Source organism: Chrysemys picta, chromosome 18, assembly GCF_011386835.1.
Source record: "Chrysemys picta bellii isolate R12L10 chromosome 18, ASM1138683v2, whole genome shotgun sequence".
NCBI classification, from domain to species: Eukaryota; Metazoa; Chordata; order Testudines; family Emydidae; genus Chrysemys; species Chrysemys picta.
The window spans coordinates 14914053-14932147 of record NC_088808.1 but is presented as its reverse complement, the minus strand read 5'-3'; the positions used below and the strand labels follow the sequence as shown (position 1 = coordinate 14932147).

The 18095-nt window shown below is 46.3% G+C and overlaps 1 protein-coding gene across 4 annotated transcripts in view; it reads right to left on the bottom strand.

Annotated features, from left to right (window-relative positions):
- NCS1 (neuronal calcium sensor 1) overlaps positions 1 to 18095 on the bottom strand; it is a 110574-nt gene that overhangs the window by 82684 nt on the left and 9795 nt on the right. For all 4 annotated transcript variants that reach the window (XM_005293344.4, XM_065572566.1, XM_024106078.3 and 1 more), the window contains one exon: positions 10260 to 11661. In XM_005293344.4, the coding sequence (XP_005293401.1) occupies positions 10260 to 10323 (64 nt within the window). In that variant the 5' untranslated portion in view covers positions 10324 to 11661. The remainder of the gene's footprint in view (positions 1 to 10259; positions 11662 to 18095) is intronic.

The window sequence follows — 18095 nt, the reverse complement described above, 5'->3', positions numbered from 1 at the left end:
GAATCGGCACCTTTGATGGCTTCAGAGCTTCTTGTTTCACCACCTTAATCACAGCACCAGCCAGCCAGGGTCGGGAGAACGCGCCGCAGACAAGCTAACATGTCAGTGGATAAATGAAATACGACTCTTTTGATGCCTCTGCAACATTAGGCAGGTTCTCTCTGCGGCCTGCAAGGGGTCAGAGTAGGATTTTGCTGCTCTCTGTCACCCCTTCCGTAGAGGGACACAACTACGCAGTTGTCTCGCTCTCCCCCCCACCACTCCGCTACCCTCCCAGCATGCCTTATGCACCCTCTGTCCTCTCCCTCCCTTCAGAGCTCAGCTCCCTCTGGGTTAATCAGGAGGAGGAGATGAAGCAAGTGCCAGTCAAGCATCCCCACTGCCCCTTATAGAAAGGGAGCTTTCCACAATGCCCAGGAAGTACTGGGTGGGAGATCGGGCTTATGGTGCAGGAGAAAACGCCACACCCAGCGTTGGGGCCATGCTGTGAGCTCTTCCTCTCAAAATCCCAGCCCAACAACACCAGGGGAACCTCCCTTCTCACTGGGCAGGGGGTCCTCAAGTTGCAGCTGCTCCCCTGCCTCCGATGGAAGGTAGAATGTGAAGGGACGTCAAATGACTGCGTTGCCCTCTCTGCGGAGAATGCACTCGTACTGGGCTTCCAGTGAATGTCATTGAGGGGAATCTCTACTACAGCAGCGCCGTGGCTCCAACCAAGATCAGGGCCCCGCTGTGCTAGGTGCTGTACGTACACTGTCCCTGCACCAAAGAGCTCATGGTCTAAATAGACAAAGGAGGGGAAGGGCAGCAACTTACTCATGGTCACTCAGCAGAGCCAGGACTAGAACCCACGCTTCCTGAGTCACAGCCCAGTCCACTGGACCATGCTGTCTCTAGATACAGGAGGCTGCGTCCACCACCAAGGGATCCTCGACCTGGACCAATGTTCCCCCGTTTCCTTCACTCCTAAGGCACCATTGCCCTCTATGTCCTTGGGAGTGAATTAGATTAGCCAATCCTATCGAGTGACACCCTCTACCGATGGAGCAGGTCCCCCCATGCTGCCCTGGCAACAGGCCTTGCGCCTGACCTAGAGAAGCCATCTGTATGGATGGGAGGAGAGTTCAGTTGCCATGGCCTGTCCAGTCCCTGCCCTCTCTGCTGAGACTGCTGACCAGTCAATGCCAGTCGTGGTGACGGTTCAAGGGTGGGCATCTGCCCAGGAGGAAGGGGACCGAAACCCAATATCTCGCTCCACGTAGACCAGGGGTTCTAAAACAAGCGTCAGGGTGTCACATTCACCCTGCCTTTCCCATACTGCTAAAGGGGGGGGGGGGTGGAATGCTGACTAGATCTGGTTACATGGAGGTGGGGGGATGCTGTGTGGTCCCAGTACGGCACAGGTTCAATATCGCTGTCATAGGCCATCACCTGATACTAACTTGGGGTCCCCACCAACCCAGCTGGCTTGGAACTGGTGACCTGGGCAGAGAAGCAAACCTCACCGCTGTCCTTCCCCACTGGCTTCAGCATAAACAGGGCTCAGGCCCTTTTACCAAGGTGTCATCTCACCCTGCACAGAGTAGGCACAGCTGGAGCAAAAGTCTCTGTGTATCTTTCAAATCATCGGGTCCCCCATTTCCCCCTTCATATCTCCTGATCCCTCCTCCTGGGACAGGAGCTAAACACTCGGGCGGCGTTGCCACAGCTCGAAGAGCTCTCCCCAAGATCATACCAGCAGCTCTATAAGTGGGAGAACATGAGGTGATCATGCAATGGCTGGCCCCCAAGCCGCCCGCCCTCAGACCAGCTGTCTGCCTCTGTCCCGCTCTGAACGCATGCAGGCTGGATGGATGCTCTCCTTCCTCCAGCTAAGCCTCCCTTTCACAGTCTTGTAAATATTAATTGCCACTGACAAGAAGCACGGCAACAAGTGAGCCAGCGCGAGGAACAGCCTTTTGCAGCTGCTACTTCTCAGCCTGCGCACGGCTCCGGACTCTGCTTGTCCAAGTAAAGCAAGTGCGTGAACCTCAACAGGATGTTCTGGAGAAAGAACTGACTTGTTTACTTCGGGAGTGAAGGGAAACGGCAGTTGAGCCTCTTAATTTCTAATCTGACACAATCAGATCTTACATTCATCCAGGATCCCAGAGTGCTCGAAACTAGACATCCAGGGATCACCTCCGCCCCCCCTCCACCAAAATACAGCCACTTCTGGGGTGGAACATAACATCTGTTTAACACTGCACATTAATGCTATACAAGAGTTTAGTGCAGGATCCGAGATTACCGGAAAATCACTCCTCAGGACACACACCACTAAAAATGCTGAGATGCCACAACAACTGTGTTAAAGATGCATAAGACAGACAGACTTGGTCAGTGATAGCGCTCAGCTAAAGAACAGCTCTGGAAATGGGCAGAAACAAAATGCACGTGGCAAACATACCTGGGTTCAGCTCCTAATAGAGGGCCTCTATTTTTCCCTTGGTCACCATGGGCCTGGTTTGCAGAGGTGCCGAGAACCTACAACTACAGCTGAAGCTAGTAAGGGCTGCAGTGTTAAGCAGCACTGAAAATCCGGTCTGAGGCGCAGAGTCCCACATAAATACTGTCACCTCGAGCCCGATGCAAGGGCAAATTGCAACACAGAAGCCATGCACTGCCTTGCAACAGGAAGAACTGCCTGTGTTTTGGGTTTGCCCAGGAATGCACGGGGCAGGTAGCTCTGGAGCTCCCCAGCTATATAGGGGGCTGTCTAAGGAACTGCACACCCACCTGCTCCCAGGGGCTGCTTATACCAGCCTGACACAATGATTAAGATGCTGGTGGCACTCCAGCTGTGGGGCTCTATTGGCAGCAGTAACAGCAGGCAATTATAAGGGAACTAAGTCTAGTGTAGACAAGACCCTAGAGAGAAGGCAGAAAAGGCTAGTTGCTAAGCAGACCTGGGCTACCTGGCAGTATAACAGGAAAGTCTGCAGTGCAGAAAGCAGCTGGATTTGGAGAGGGACCTGGATTCAAAAAGGGACCTGGATTTTACTCCTGATTCTGTGTCACTGACTCTCTAGGCAACCTTGGGAAAAACACTTCATCTGTGCTTGCTTTTCCCGTCTATAAAACATGCCTAATAACATTTACCTGTCTATATGCAGTGCTCTGAGATCTACAGCCGCAGAGCGCGATAGGTGCTAAACACTCCGCTTCCTCTTTACAATCTTGTCTCTGTTTTATCTGATAAGCAATGGGAGAATTTTACAAGTAATCGGCTTGGCTAATAAACCTTAGTTCTGGAGCCGAACAATCCAGTGTCTAAAATAACTCCACAATGGGTGACCCTCTGGCACCGGCTGCCATCCAATTTCTGGGGGGTTTGTCCCTCTCCACAGTCCAAGTGTCATTTCTGTCCCGTATTCGCTCCCCAAATCCTCCCTCTCTTAATATTATCTTTGCCAGCCAGCCATTAATTAGCGGGGGGTTGAAGAGAATAGCACTGCAGAGAGCATCTTTCCCTGCCCTTTTTCTCTCCAAAAATCTGTGACATACTTGGAGTCTATTACTCTGGGCAAGAATCTTATGCCCCACCAGGGTCTTGTGCCGGGCAGCATACAGAGTGCTGATCGAGCTTGCCTCCAAAATGTCTTGCTTGTCATTTGGCTCAGTTGTTTGGCCCTGGCTCCACGCTAACGTCTGCAGTGGAATGAATTTGGTGTTCTAGGCAGAGAGCCATTGGCAGAAAAGTGAACAGAACCGTGAGATCTATTCACTGCACCATTCTGCCTCCAGGGATACAACGATTTCCACTAAAGGAATGGTCTCTGACACCAGGTTTGCCCAATGCCAGCAAAATAAGACATAACCAAGCCCCAATTCCATAGCCCCTCGTTCAGAAAAACATGCAGAAGTGACTAGCTTAGCACTGCTGCGTCTTAACTTTATTTTCGCAGAGAATTCAACCAGCCTCTAGATTCCACAGTAAATATAAATCAGTAGTCATAGTTTGCTCTTAAATTACCGTCCATTAATTCAGTGCATTATAGTTGAGCAACAGAGTCGATTTTGTGGCTGTATTGTAAAAGAGTAACAAATAATGATACTGGAATGAGTTTAAAATTCATAAAGTACATAATATGGAATAGGATACAGTTCTTAGGAAAAGAGCATCTTATTCTTTCTGGGCCCAGTTTTTCAACCTGGATCTCCATTTCTGCAGGCATAATTCTGTATTCACAAAGAACTGAGCCCACCCAGTATGCCCTCTTCCAGGTTCTTTCTTGGAAATTCATTGCAGACCCAAAAAATGCAGCTGCTAAAACGGGGATCTGGGCTGCAATCCTGCAGTCAGATCCGCCCAGGGGGACCCTTATACCAGCATGGATCTAAGGGCAGCCTTGCCAATGCCCATGATATTTAGTGTTTTTGTCTTAAAGCCCCAGCTGCTGGGGTCATGTGATTAAGTGAGAGTCTCAGCTTTCATTTAAAAAAATGGTTCTAGCCCTTCTGGTTGCAGAAAAAAAGCTTGAAAACATGACTCCTAAAGCATCAAAAATCAGAAAATACATAAAAATCACCCTCAAATGCTCTCTCTCAAAAATATCTCAAGATTTTAGGGCCCTGACTCATGATTTTTGAACATGTGGGAGTGACAATGCTGCGACCGCAGGACTGGGACTGTGGTTTGCAAATGAGGCTCCCCGGTGCTGTGTTGTTATTCTGACAGGACCCCATGTCATATTATATATATTTTTACAGGCATATTTACTATGCCTGTCATCACAGCACCTGGGCTCACGTGACATGGTTCTGATTACAAGCAATAACTCAGCCACAAGGATCAGAAACACTCCCACAACACCCAGGGCCAGTGCTACCATTAAGGCGAACTAGGTGGTTGCCTAGGGCGCCAAGATTTGGGGGTGCCAAAAAGCGGTGCCCCCAATTTTTTTTTTTACAGTGTTCCTCCCCGAGCACGCGGTCGCTGCTCCACTTCTCCTGCCTCCCAGGCTTGCAGCACCAATCAGCTGTTTGGTGCCGCAAGCCTGGGAGAATTACAGCGGGGACGGCGTGCTCGGGGAGGAAGCAGAGGTGAGCTGGGGTGGGGAGCTGACCCATGGCTCCCCGGGCTGGGGGGGGGGGGGGGGGAGCTGCCGTGGGGGTCCCTCGGGGGGGGGGGGAGAGCTGCCCACCCCAGCTCACCTCTGCTACTCCCCGTCCCCAAGCACACCGTTGCTGCTCCACTTCTCCCACCTCCCAGGCTTGTGGCGCCAATCAGCTGTTTGGCGCCACCAGCCTGGGAGGGGAGGAGAATTAGAGCAGGGGCAGTGTGCTCGGGAAGGAGGCGGAGCAGAGGTGAGCTGGGGTGGGGAGCTGCCGCACGACTCCCCGGGGGGGGGAGCTGTTGCGGGGGGAGGCGGGCCTCATGGCGGGGGGGGGGAGCTGCCACGGGAGGGGGCGCCTCAGTGTGGGGGGGGGCGGGGAGCTGCTTCAGGGCTGGGGGGGGGCGCAAGGTGGAAGTTTCGCGCAAAACTTCCTTGCTCCGGCCCTGATAACACCACAGAACAGAGACACTACTTAAGGTACTTCAGCCCCAGTTCTGCAAAGCACTTAAGCATATGCTTATCTCCCATTGCAGCCAGTGAGACTTAAGCACATGCTTAAGTTAAGCACATGCTTAAGTTCTATGCTGACTCAGGGCCTTTGCGAGGCTAAAGAGCAGAAAGCACTTACTTTGCAGCTCAGGCACTTATGTCCTCATGGGACAAAATACACAGCAGTGAAAATCTTCCTTCTAAGCTACCTCAACAGAGCACTGAGAGGCTTAATCAATTAATGATTATGAAGCACTTTAAGAAGCTGGGAAACACACTATGGAAGTGCAAAGATTTACATTATTTATTAATTATTATTATTATTATTCACTGTTGGCTTCTGCTGTATTCCCCTATGGGGCAACAGCCTGGCCTCCCAAGAAAGCTTAGATCTCTCTTTACATTTCATCTAGGCTCCAGTCAGGCTGGTTGCACTCTGACCCTTCTCAGGGAGGCAATGAGCTTACAGATTCAGAGAAGTAGCTAGACCTAGATCCTCAAAGGCATTAGGCACTTGCCTTCCACTGATTTCAATGGAGCTAGATGCCCCAATACCTTTAAGGATATGGGTGCTTGTTACTGTTGAAAATCTCACTAGATGTCTATCTGCAGCTGTCGGTAACTAAACACCTTTAAAATCTGACTTCTAATACTGTAAATCAGTAGTATAACTGGCAGTAGAACCCAGGAGTCCTGGTTCCTAGTCCTCTGCTCTGAGGGCGATATAGCTCTGCCCCATATGCCTTCTTAACAAGATAGCCCAATACAACTTTTTCTGAATAGGGAAAGTGCAGCATAAGGTTTCTGAGACACGGCCAAGCTTTACATTGTTATGTGCATCTACAGAACGTGTCTGTACTGATAACCTTGTACAGTAGAGCAATGGAGGATGGGCTCTATCGAGCAGTCGCTCAAATTAACAAAAACGAAAAGATTATTTTTAAAGCCCCCACAAATACATGATGATGTAACAGAAGGAAATTCCATCTTGGGGTCTGGTGCTATAGCACTCAGACTACATATATATGGTTCCCAATGTCATGGGAACTACACAATGGAATCATAACCTCACAGTCAAGATTGGTTATCTATTATCAGACGCCTGTTACAGATACAGCCAGGGGATATCTATCTATATGTGTATCTCAATTCACAATATGACTTGGCCCATGCACTACGCTTCATAGATTCAAAGGTCAGAAGGACCATTGTGATCATCTATTCTGATTCCCTGTATCACACAGGTCACAGAACTTCCCCGAAATAATTCCTGTTTGAACTACAGCATGAGTTTTAGAAAAACATCCAATCTTGATTTAAAAATCGCCAGTGATGGAGAATCGACCATGACCTTTGGTAAATTGTTCCAATGATTAATTACCCTCACTGTTAAAAAAGTACACCTTATTTCCAGACTGAATTTGTTTAGCTTCAACTTCCAGCCACTGGATTTTGTTATATCTTTGTCAGATAGATTAAAGAGCTCATTATCAAATATTTGTACCCCATGTAAAGTCACCCCTTAACCTTCTCTTTATTAAGCTAAGTAAGATAAAGTCTTGAGTCTCTCTCTATACGGTATGCTTTAATCAGTCTCAGGGCTTGTCTCTGAACTCTTTCCAATTTATCAACAGAGCAAACCTAAAGCTGATGGGCTCTATAGCATAATAGCTAGCCCAGTAGTTCTCTGCAGTAATGACCAAGGAGCTCAGGCAAAGGTTGTGGGTTCACATCCCACCATGGTTGCTTTTTGCTATTAATTTTACCTGGGAGATGCTCCAATACTGTGATGCTGGGCAGCAGCGTAAGACGGAATGATAAGGTGCAGGGAATTAGGCCAGGTAACGCTGAGCCCAGCGTGGAAGGGAGGGTTTTAGTCTCTTTGAGGAGCTGCTTACCATCTGACTGATCTAGGTATCCAGTGTTACTTCCCTAGGGTAAGAAAGGGGGCCTAGTAGACAGGGCATTGAATTCAGGAGATCAGGGTTCAATCCCCTCTTCAGGCAGAGACTATGTTTATGTGTGTGACCTTGGGAAAGTCATTTTATCATCTCTGTGCCTCCGTTCTCCATCTGTAAATGGGGATAACAGCACTTCTCTAACTCCCAAGGATCTCAGGATAGAATCTGAGGCACTCAAATACGATGGGGATGAGGGCCATGTAAGTACCTAGATAGACAGGAAAGTGCTCGCTCTTCTTGACAACTGTGGCAAAGATGCAGGAACACTTAAGCTGAAATGTTTATCACCAGAGGTGCGGCCTGGAATGATGAGAACTAGACAAACAGAGTCAAATTCTAGTTACACAGGTGCAGTTCTGCTGAAGTCAAGGAGGTCGTATTCATTTATCAGAGGAGAATTTGGGCCATGGGATCAAATTCTGAGTCTGGGTCTGCATGTTTTATATGCCCACTCCTGTACATGCAACCGGACTTCATCTGCACACATCCAGTTGGTGGCTGCGTGCGCCTGGCTGCCCAATCTGCATGTGCAAATGTGAGTTTAGTACCTACAATAAACGCTGTAGTGAGCTGTGTGTGAAACAGCAGATGTGTAAAATCAGAGACCAGCTTGCAACTAGCTGAAATGTGGCCCATAGTTTTTGATAGTGCTTGTCACTGGGCAGACTGACCAAAGCCAAGAGGTAGAGGGATTTTTTGTGATGGGGGAGGAGGAGCTGGGCATGCAGAAGAGAAAACTGGAGAGAAGAATAGTGGTGACGCAATGACTGATTTAAAACAAATGACCCCTTGTTGGCCCCATCTAGCAATGGAAACATCCCCGTATGAATGACAATTTCACAATACTATTATACTTGTTCAGCATCTATTGTTGGCAAGACATAGGATATCATGATCCTTTGTCTGCCACATATTTCTCCCTAGAGGGATCCACTGCTGTGTAAAGTGAAACTACAGAGGAGACAAAAAAAGATGTCAAGGTAGCCCAGTGTCTGGTACCACTCAGCCCGGAAGTTTGTGATGGTGCCGGATCATCTCGGAACCATCCCCGTTTGTTCTGAAGGACAGAAATGGAGATGAGATTGTGTCACGGCAGACAAAAGTCAGCGTGCAGGCTTGGAAGCCTTTAATGACTTGCTCCAGTGCTCTATGCATCAGACTGCCCAGTGGATGTAGAGAGCAGCACTGAATGATGGAGTTGTGCAATGCACCAGCGTGGCTCTGTTCCCTATGGGAGAACCTGCTGCATCCTAATCTATTGCCTTTTTGGGTAAGTGCTGCCGTGGGACTGCAGCAGTGACAGTGGAGAGAGAGCTCCTGGGTCTGTTAGCTTTCGAGCGCTCTCCAGCTATGCAACAATAATACCTCCAACCTGTGCGCAGAGAAGCAGACTTGAACACAGCCGCCTTGGCTGTACCTTCCTGCTTTTCTTTAATACACCCTTAGAATTGATCTCAATAAGCAAAACAATCCAGCAGCTTGCAGTGTTAATAAGATTACATCAGCGATCCAAACGAAAAATCCACCCATTTAACAGAGCAGATTGTTAGGCTGATATTTAAGATTCCTGGAGAAAAAGAAGGAGCTTTCGGGTGTCTGACCCTTCACTGTGCTCCATAACACGGAGAAGATCCCTCTGCCTAATAAACCCAAACTTTGAAAGCTACAAATGGTAGAGACCTTACATTAAAAAATGCTTCTTGGTTCTGAAGTGAAGGTGGCAAGGAGGGGAGAATTGAAATGGGGTTCTCTCTGCGCACCAATGTATTGGTGACATTTCAGATTAGAGTCAGGAAGCCCCATAAAGGTCTGGAAACTGTGGATCCAGGTAAAGTGCACATCGAGTTAGCAAATTATGTCATATGGGGGAGGGGGACATTCCTTGACTGTGAGTTATTGGTTGCTTAAAGCTAGAGGGGAAAGTTTTTTAATGGGATGGGGTGTTCCCCTGGCTCCTGTCCCTCCCACCCCCACACCAATAAATCACTGCCTATATTCCTCTCTTTCCAGGCTAACCTCCTCTGAATTCTTGCAACCGAGCACAGCAGCGCTTGAGCACTCCATTAGGGGAATGATTAAGAAACTGTCAATGTTCTACAAAACCCAATGCTCGGAACTAAAAATAAACCAAGACACCAGGGGGTGAGAGGGATGGGAAAGAATTTCAGAACTCGGTGCAAATTCTCCAGCAAAGCAAAGATTGCAGCAATGTTTACCACTGAACAGTTTTTACTGTCCCTCCCTTTCACACACCCCCACGGGAGATGTTTGGGGGAAAAGGGGGTGTTCTGCTCTCCTCGCCAACACTTCAGTGCATCGTGATGTCTGAATCACCAGGCTGAGCTTCTCTAGAAAGAAATACTTGTTTGTCTGGTGCTTCTCACTGAATAACGATACGATAGCGGGGGTTCTCCCTTCTGTGATGACCCCCTCAAATACCTGCCTTTTCTTTTGCTTTCTTTATCAGTGCAGCAGATCGTGCGAATGCTGCACACCATGACACACTTACACATCCCTCCCCTCAACCTTTGCAGGGGCATGCATTCCTGTGACACAAACAGCACATGTGCAGCCCCCAAATGCGAGCAGCAGGGCTCCATACGGAAAACCAACGGCATCTTTTGATCTTGACTGGCTCCTACTCCACCCCTACCCCTAGTACGAGAGCGATCGGAAAGTTGCCTGATTGTAAGGGGGTTAGAATACTTACAGTAGGTCTTCCTGGTCAGCTCTTCCACAACTTCAGGCTTCAACTTGCTGTTGGATTTCCCCATTATTGCCCAGCAGCTCTTCCTCCAGATCACTCAGTACATCAATCACTATATTGCCTTGTAACTCCCCCTCTCTCACTGAGGGGTCATCCGAAGGCTTGCCTTGACTTTAAAAACAATTCAAAATCACCTCGGGTTCTTCTTCCAATCTCCTCTCCTTCCTAGAACAATGTTTCTTTAAAAAACACAAAAGCAGCAGCAGCAATGGAGTAAGGGGGAGAGGGAAGAATTGCTTTTGTTTTAGTGGTGCTCCCACCTTCTGGGAGATGGGATTTCAGTCCTGGAGGAGTTTACCCCACTCTTCAATTGAAGAATAACGCTAACCAACAGAATTGCTACATTACACTTGGGGAGAGGGCTTTGGGGTTCGGTTTTTTTACAGCGACCAGAGCTGTGGTTACATTTCAGTCATGGTTTCTCTTCATAAAAAATGAAACACTGCAGGTGGATTTGTTTTTCCTCCCCTGCCCTTGCTTGCACAGCCTGGGAAGGAAGGTTATTGTGTGTGTGTCTCTCTCTCTATCCTCCCGGTAGCTCTGTGGAGTGTTGCTGTTGTCGTCCCTGGTTACAGAACACCCTCCCCTCTTCCTTTCGCTGTGTAGCTTCAGCGGGCGAGGATTTGCTGCTGCCTGCTGCTCTGCTGATAAGGTGTTAACTGGAATCTGCCAGTCAGACAGCAGCAGGCCAATGTCTTCTGTCTCCCTTTCTTGTCTCCTCACTCTCCTTTTAGATCAATCCTCTAAAAAACCCCACAACCCAATCACATTTTCATTCAAAACAACTCAATGGCTTCTTCTTTCTCTGCAGATGCATTGATTTCCTTCCTCTGGGGCCTGAAGGGGAAACGCTTGTTGTCTCTAACTTGGAGCTGAGTGTCTAATGGAGATCGGAGATTCCCCCACTCCCCTCTCTCCAAAGTGGTATATTTATCTGAGATTCACAGAAGTTAGGGATGGAAGAAACTGATTGGGTCCTTCGATCCGCCCTCTGCCATTGAGGAATCTGCCTTTGTTTTATCGGAAAGTGGCAACGATATATTTGGCGCTATGTAAATAAATGGGATTATTATTGTCACTATACTGGTTTCTGCCTTGACGCAAAGTCCCGTTAATGAGATTTACTGCCTATAGCACTACAGCATTTGTTTTGAAGACCCATATTCCTTCTCCCAGATTCCTTTGCCTGTGTTCTTGAGACTATTTCTCTTGATGTTTTCCTGGCACATAATAATTTACAAAGAAGTGACTTTTTGTGAATTTCGTAGATAACTCTAAGGCGTTTGCTTGCTTTCTCTCCCTTGGGGGAATTTTATAGCGAGTATGCAGCCAGGGTAGCAGAAACCTGCAAGAAACAAAATAGATTTTCATCACTGACAGGTGGGTCTTTGTAAATCAATATTTTCCTTATCTCAAAGATAGAGCGTGCCCAGATTGGTGGAACACCCGGCCTACCAAGCTGACTGTGTTGCAGATGATTAACATACATCCCATCTGACAACATGTCTCTACTCCGCTTTCTACTTATGCTATTTATCTCCAAAGAGATCAAATAATGTACTGCAATCTATGAGTCTTGCTACAGTCATTTTTATCCGTGAAAGGGACTCTTTCCCCTCTGGAGCCAGTCAGAAACATGGATGTTGGCCCCTTCCCTCAAAGAGCCATGTGGGTTCTTTGATGTTAAAATTAGGACTTACTAAAGATGACATGCTGAGCCATCACACATCAACCAGCTGATCACAGAGGTTGGAACATCACTGCCCCTTATGCACCAAACACATCAAGAGTGACCTCTCTGCACTAGACACCACATTAATATTATAACCCATAAGCAGGTGAAGATTCTGACCACCCAGCTAGTAACCTCAGCAACAAAGCACCTCCCTGCAGGCAGTTCCATTTCTTTTAATTTAATTAATTAATTTTATTAATTATTATTATTTAATTAATGGAGATATCCCATCTCCTAGAACTGGAAGGGACCTTGAAAGGTCATTGAGTCCAGCCCCTCAACCCTCGCTCAGGTTCAGGAGAGTGGTGAAGGAAGAAGAGCATTGATGGGGTTAAACCTGCCAAGGGAGAAGAAACCTACTGAAGTCGTGCCCTCTCCTGCCAATTTCCAGTGCTTGCTCTGTCTCTGACTTGTTCGATGACCTTAGGTAAGTCAGAGGGACCATCATTTGGAGAAGTGGCCTCTGATTTTTTTTGGTATGCTTCAATTTTTGGCACCCCCCACTTGGAGGTTTCACAGGTATTACTCAGCGCCCTCACAGGGCTCTCGTGAGGATTAATTCATTCATGTTTGTAAAGTGCAAATGGAGACCGTGTGGAGACTTTTTGAAAATCTGACCCCAATCAACCTACCCATGGGCCATACAGAGAATCACTGACAGAGGTGGAAATACAGCCCAAGAGCTCATAGCTTAGCCTAGGCCAGTGACCTTTAACCCTATTCCACCTGGAGCTAAAAACCATCCATGTTTTTTTGCCACAACCCACCCAACCCCACAATCCTTTGCAGCCAGGAAGGGGAAGAGTATCTTTGGATACAGACTGGCTAACCTAGTGAGGAGGACTTTAAACTAGGTTTGATGGGGGCAGGAGACAAAAACCCACAGGTAAGTCAAAAACATGGAGACCTCGGAGGAGGGTCAAAATCTGGGGGGGGAGCATGGGCCATTATAGCAGGGACAAGGGAGAGACAAGAGGGAACATAGAGGGGAAATCAAATCAGTATCTTAGAGGTCTGTACACTAATGCAAAAAGTATGGGGAATCAACAGGAAGAACTAGAAATGCTAGTGAATAAACACAACTATGACATAGCTGGCATCGCAGAGACTTGGTGGGATAATACGCATGACTGGAATATTGATATAGAAGGGTACAGCTTGCTCAGGAAGGACAGGCAGGGGAAAAAAGAGGAGGTGTTGCCTTGTGATTCAAAGATGGATATACTTGGATTGAGGCTGAGTTGGAAATTGGAGACAGACTTGTTGACTTATCTCTGGGTAAGGATAAAAGGGGTAAAAAACAAGGGTGATGTCATGGTAGGGATCTACTACAGACCACCTAACCAGGAAGAAGAGGTGGATGAGGCTTTTTTTAAACAGCTAACAAAATCATCCAAAGCACAGGACTTGGTGGTGATGGGGGACTTCAACTACCCAGACATCTGTTGGGAAAATAATACAGCAAAGCACAGATTATCCAACAAGTTCTTGGAATGTATTGGAGACAATTTTTTCTTTCAGAAAGTGGAGAAAGCAACCAGGGGAGATGCTGTTTAGATTTGATTTTGACAAACAGGGAGGAACTTGTTGAGAATTTGAAAGTTGAAGGCAGCTTGGGTGAACGTGATCATGGTAATCATGAAATAATAAGAGTTCATGATTCTAAGGAAAGGCAGGAGTGAAAACAGCACGATAAAGACAATGGATTTCAAGAAGGCAGACTTAGCAAACTCAGGGAGTTGGTAGGTAAGATCCCATGGAAAGCAAGTCTAAGGAGAAAAACAGTTCAAGAGAATTGGGAGCTTTTCAGAGACACTATTAAGGGCACAAAGGCAAACTATCGCACTGTGTAGGAAAGATAGGAAGTATGGCAAGAGACCACCCTGACTTACCCAGGAAATCTTCAGTGATCTGAAACTCAAAATAAGAGTCTTGCATAAAGTGAAAAGTAGGACAAATTACAAAGGATGAATATAAATAAATAACACAAGTATGTAGGGACAAAATTAGAAAGGCCAATGCACAAAATGAGATTAAACTAGTTAGAGACATAAAGGGTAACAATAAAACTTTCCACACAAACATTAGAAGCAAGAGGAAGACCAAGGAAAGGGTAGGCCCTTTACTTAATGAGGTGTGAAAGACAATAACAGAAAATGGCAGAAGAGCTAAATGACGTTTTTGTTTCAGTTTTCACCAAAAAGTTTAGTAACAATTAGACGTCTAACATAGCGAACACCAGTGAAAATGAGGAAGGTTCAGAGGCTAAAATAGGGAAAGAACAAGTTAAAAATTACTTAGGCAAGTTAGATGTCTTCAAGTGGCCAGGGCCTGATGAAATACATCCTAGAATACTCAAGGAGCTGACTGAGGAGACAACTGAGCTATTACCGATTATCTTTAAAAACTCATGGAAGACAGGAGAGATTCTAGAGGACTGGAAGATGACAAATATAGTGCCCATCTATAAAAAGGGGAATTACAGACCAGTCAGATTAATTTCAGTACCCGGAAAGATAAAGGAGCAAAGAACCAGGCAATCAATTTGCAAATATCTAGAAGATAATAAGGTGATAGCAGTCAGCATGGATTTGTCAAGAACAAATTGTGTCAAATCAACCTAATAGCTTCCTTTGACAGGGTAACCAGCTTTATGGATGGGGGGAAGTGGTAGACGTGGTATATCTTGACTTTAGTAGGCTTTTGATACTGTCTTTCATGACCTTCTCATAAACAAACTAGGTAAATACAGCCTCGATAGAGCTACTATGAGATGGGTGCATAACTGGTTGGAAAACTGTTCCCAGAGAGTAGTTATTAGTGGTTCACAGTCATGCTGGAAGGACATATCAATGTCCTGAAGGGGTCAGTCCTGGATCTGGTTCTGTTCAATAACTTCATCAATGATTTAGATAATGGCACAGAGAACACACTTATAACATTTGCAGATCCTACCAATCTGGGAAGGGTTGTAAGTGCTTTGGAGGATAGGATTAAAATTAAAAATGATCTTGACAAACCGGATAAATGGTCTGAAGTAAATAGGATGAAATTCAGTAAGAACAAAATGTGAAGTACTCCACTTACAAAGGAACAATCAATTGCACACATACAAACTAGGAAATGACTGCCTAGAAAGGAGTACTGCGGAGATGGATCTGGGGGTTATAGTGGATCACAAGCTAAATATGAGTCAACAGTGTAACACTGTTGCACAAAAAGCAAACATCATTCTGGGATGTATTAGCAGGAGAGTTGTAAGCAAGACACAAGGAGTAATTCTTCCACTCTAGTCTGCGCTGATAAGGCCTCAACTGGAGTATTGTGTCCAGTTCTGGATGCCACATTTCAGGAAAGATGTGGACAAATTGGAGAAAGTCCAGAGAAGAGCAACAAAATGATTAAAGGTCTAGAAAACATGACCTATGAGGGAAGATTGAAAGAATTGGGTTTGTTTAGTCTGGAGAAGAAAAGACTGAGGGGGGACAGATAACAGTTTTCAAGTATATAAAAGGAGAAGGGAGAAAAATTGTTCTTGTTAACCTCTGAGGATAGGACAAGAAGCAATGGGCTTACATTGCAGCAAGGCAGGTTTAGGTTGGACATTAGGAAAAGTTTCCTGTCAGGGTTAAGCACTGGAACAAATTGCCTAGGGAGGTTTTGGAATCTCCATCATTGGCGATTTTTAAGAGCAGGTTAGACAAACATCTGTCAGGGATGGTCTAGTTATTGCATAGTCCTGCCTTGAGTGCAGGGGAAAGAACTAGATGACCTCTCGAGGTCCCTTCCGGTCCTACACTTCTATGATTCTATGAGACTGTAGCCAGGAAAAAAAACAAAAAACACATGGCTGATGTTGGGTGCTGGGATTTGTGGAGCTAGCACTGGGTGTGAGGAGGTTACCTGGGCTTGGTGAGGGCCAAAGGAGAATTGGTCATACAATCTCACAGTATATGAAAGCTCTGTATATGTGCTAATTATCTCTAGTGCTCCACTGCTGCTTATCTTCTCTCCTACCTTGTATTTTAAATCCTGCCTGGGCTGTCCGGACATGCCTTTACTCCTCAACTATCAGCAACTGCTGAGGGAAATAATAGACACTTTAAATAATAAAGTAAAGGCTGTTCTGTAACCCTGCAAAGAGTATAGTGCAAATTGTGTGTGTGTTTATAAGGAACAGGGTGGGTGGGGGGAGGCAAGCGTGGATTACAGTACACACATGGTATGTTTCTTTACTAGTGAAGACTGCCACAGTCAATTGTCCAGGGACATATTCCCTACAGCAGACATTTCTAAAATACATAATCCTCTATTAGCAAACCTTCCACAAACAAGCTCATTAAGGCAGCAAAGTTTAAAAACACAGCAGCATCCTTTATCAACACATCCCCAGCCTGGGCAACAAAAGGCTGACGGTAATATACCGGTACGAGACAAAAGAAAGGAGGCACAAATTCTCCTCTCTTATGCACGAGTGTCAACAGGAATAAGCCCACTGACTTCCAGTGAGTTACTAGGCATTTACATCATCGACTCAGAGACTTTAAGGCCAGAAGGGGCCATCATGCTCATTTAGTCTGACCTCCTGCATGTCACAGGCCACAAAACCTCACCCACCCACTCCGGTAACAGGCCCATAACCTCTGGTTGAGTTACTGGTGTAAGTATGAAGGGGGGGGGGTGAAGTCCTCAAATCTTAATTTAAAGACTTCATGGTACAGAGAATCCAGCATATCTGAGAGCAGAACGTGGCAAGAGTCTGTTCTCTTCTAGATGCTACTTAGATCGTAATCCCCTTGGGGCAGGAGCCATCTTTTTGTTCTGAGTTTGTACAGCACCTAGCACAATGGGGCCTGGTCTATGCCTAGGGCCCCTAGGCACTATGGTAGGGCAAGTAATAATCAAATAATAATAGGGTGGTAGTGAGGCATGCTAGCCTCATAGGCCCCTACACTAGTAAGAGGAAGCCTGGGGGTAAGGCACGGACTGGGACTCTGGAGCACTGGGTTCAATTCTAGCTCTTCCACAACATTCCCTGTGGGACCTTGGGCAAGGCAATTTCTTTGTGCCTCAGTTTCCCATCTGCAAGATGCAAATAGCAATACTTCCACTTTGCTTATTTACATTGTAAGCTCTTTGGCGCAGAGACTGTCTCTTGCTGTTTATGTACAGCACCAGCACAAGGGTCCCCCCCTCTCCGGGGAGGCCTCAAGAAGCTATTGTAATAAGCAACACCATCCCAGCCTAATCATTTTAGTACAAAGCTCTGCTGCTGAGAAACTGATGTTAACAGGATTCAATTAAATTTAAAATCCTACCCTGCCTATGCCACAGAAAACACTAAAAAGAAGCTGAGATCACTTGGTGAAAGGATAAAAGTAATCAGGAAAAAAGCTAGTCAATTTCTCTCCCTAATTACTGACATTGGCTTTATTCCTCCCTTGGTAAGTAAAAAGGTAGTGGGGTGTTGGCAAGGATGGAATGTTATTTCCAAAGATACAGAGACACAAGTTGCTTCGGGCAGGCTGGCTTAAAATCAGAATGGGACAAAAGAATTCTGACTAAACATGAAGCATGCAGAGAGTATCTGTACATGAATGAAATATGAAGGTTTCCTTCCATGAATTTCCTTACAGAGGAAACTGAATGCTGGGCCAGCACTTGAATGTAGCTTTGCTTCATGAACTCCCCATGTCTCCCTTCTGAGATATACATTACCATCCTGGGCAGCTCTCTTTATCACATCGCTAGCTACTGCGGTACAGTACTGCAGCGTAATCAGCAACAACCTTGGGTACTCTTGCAGCAGGGTAACAACAGACACAGCATGCCACAAAGGATATTAAGTCTCAAGACTCAGAACTAGCTTTTCCATTAACCAACTGTTTGTGTCCTGAGTTTATACACCTTCTGTTCACCATACTGCAATCTGCTGCCATGGAAATGATTATTCATTCAACTATATTCATTATTCTATCATCCTCGTGATCAAACAAGGCTGGCAGGGAGAAAGTTCATGCATAAATAAAAAGCACCGAAGGGGT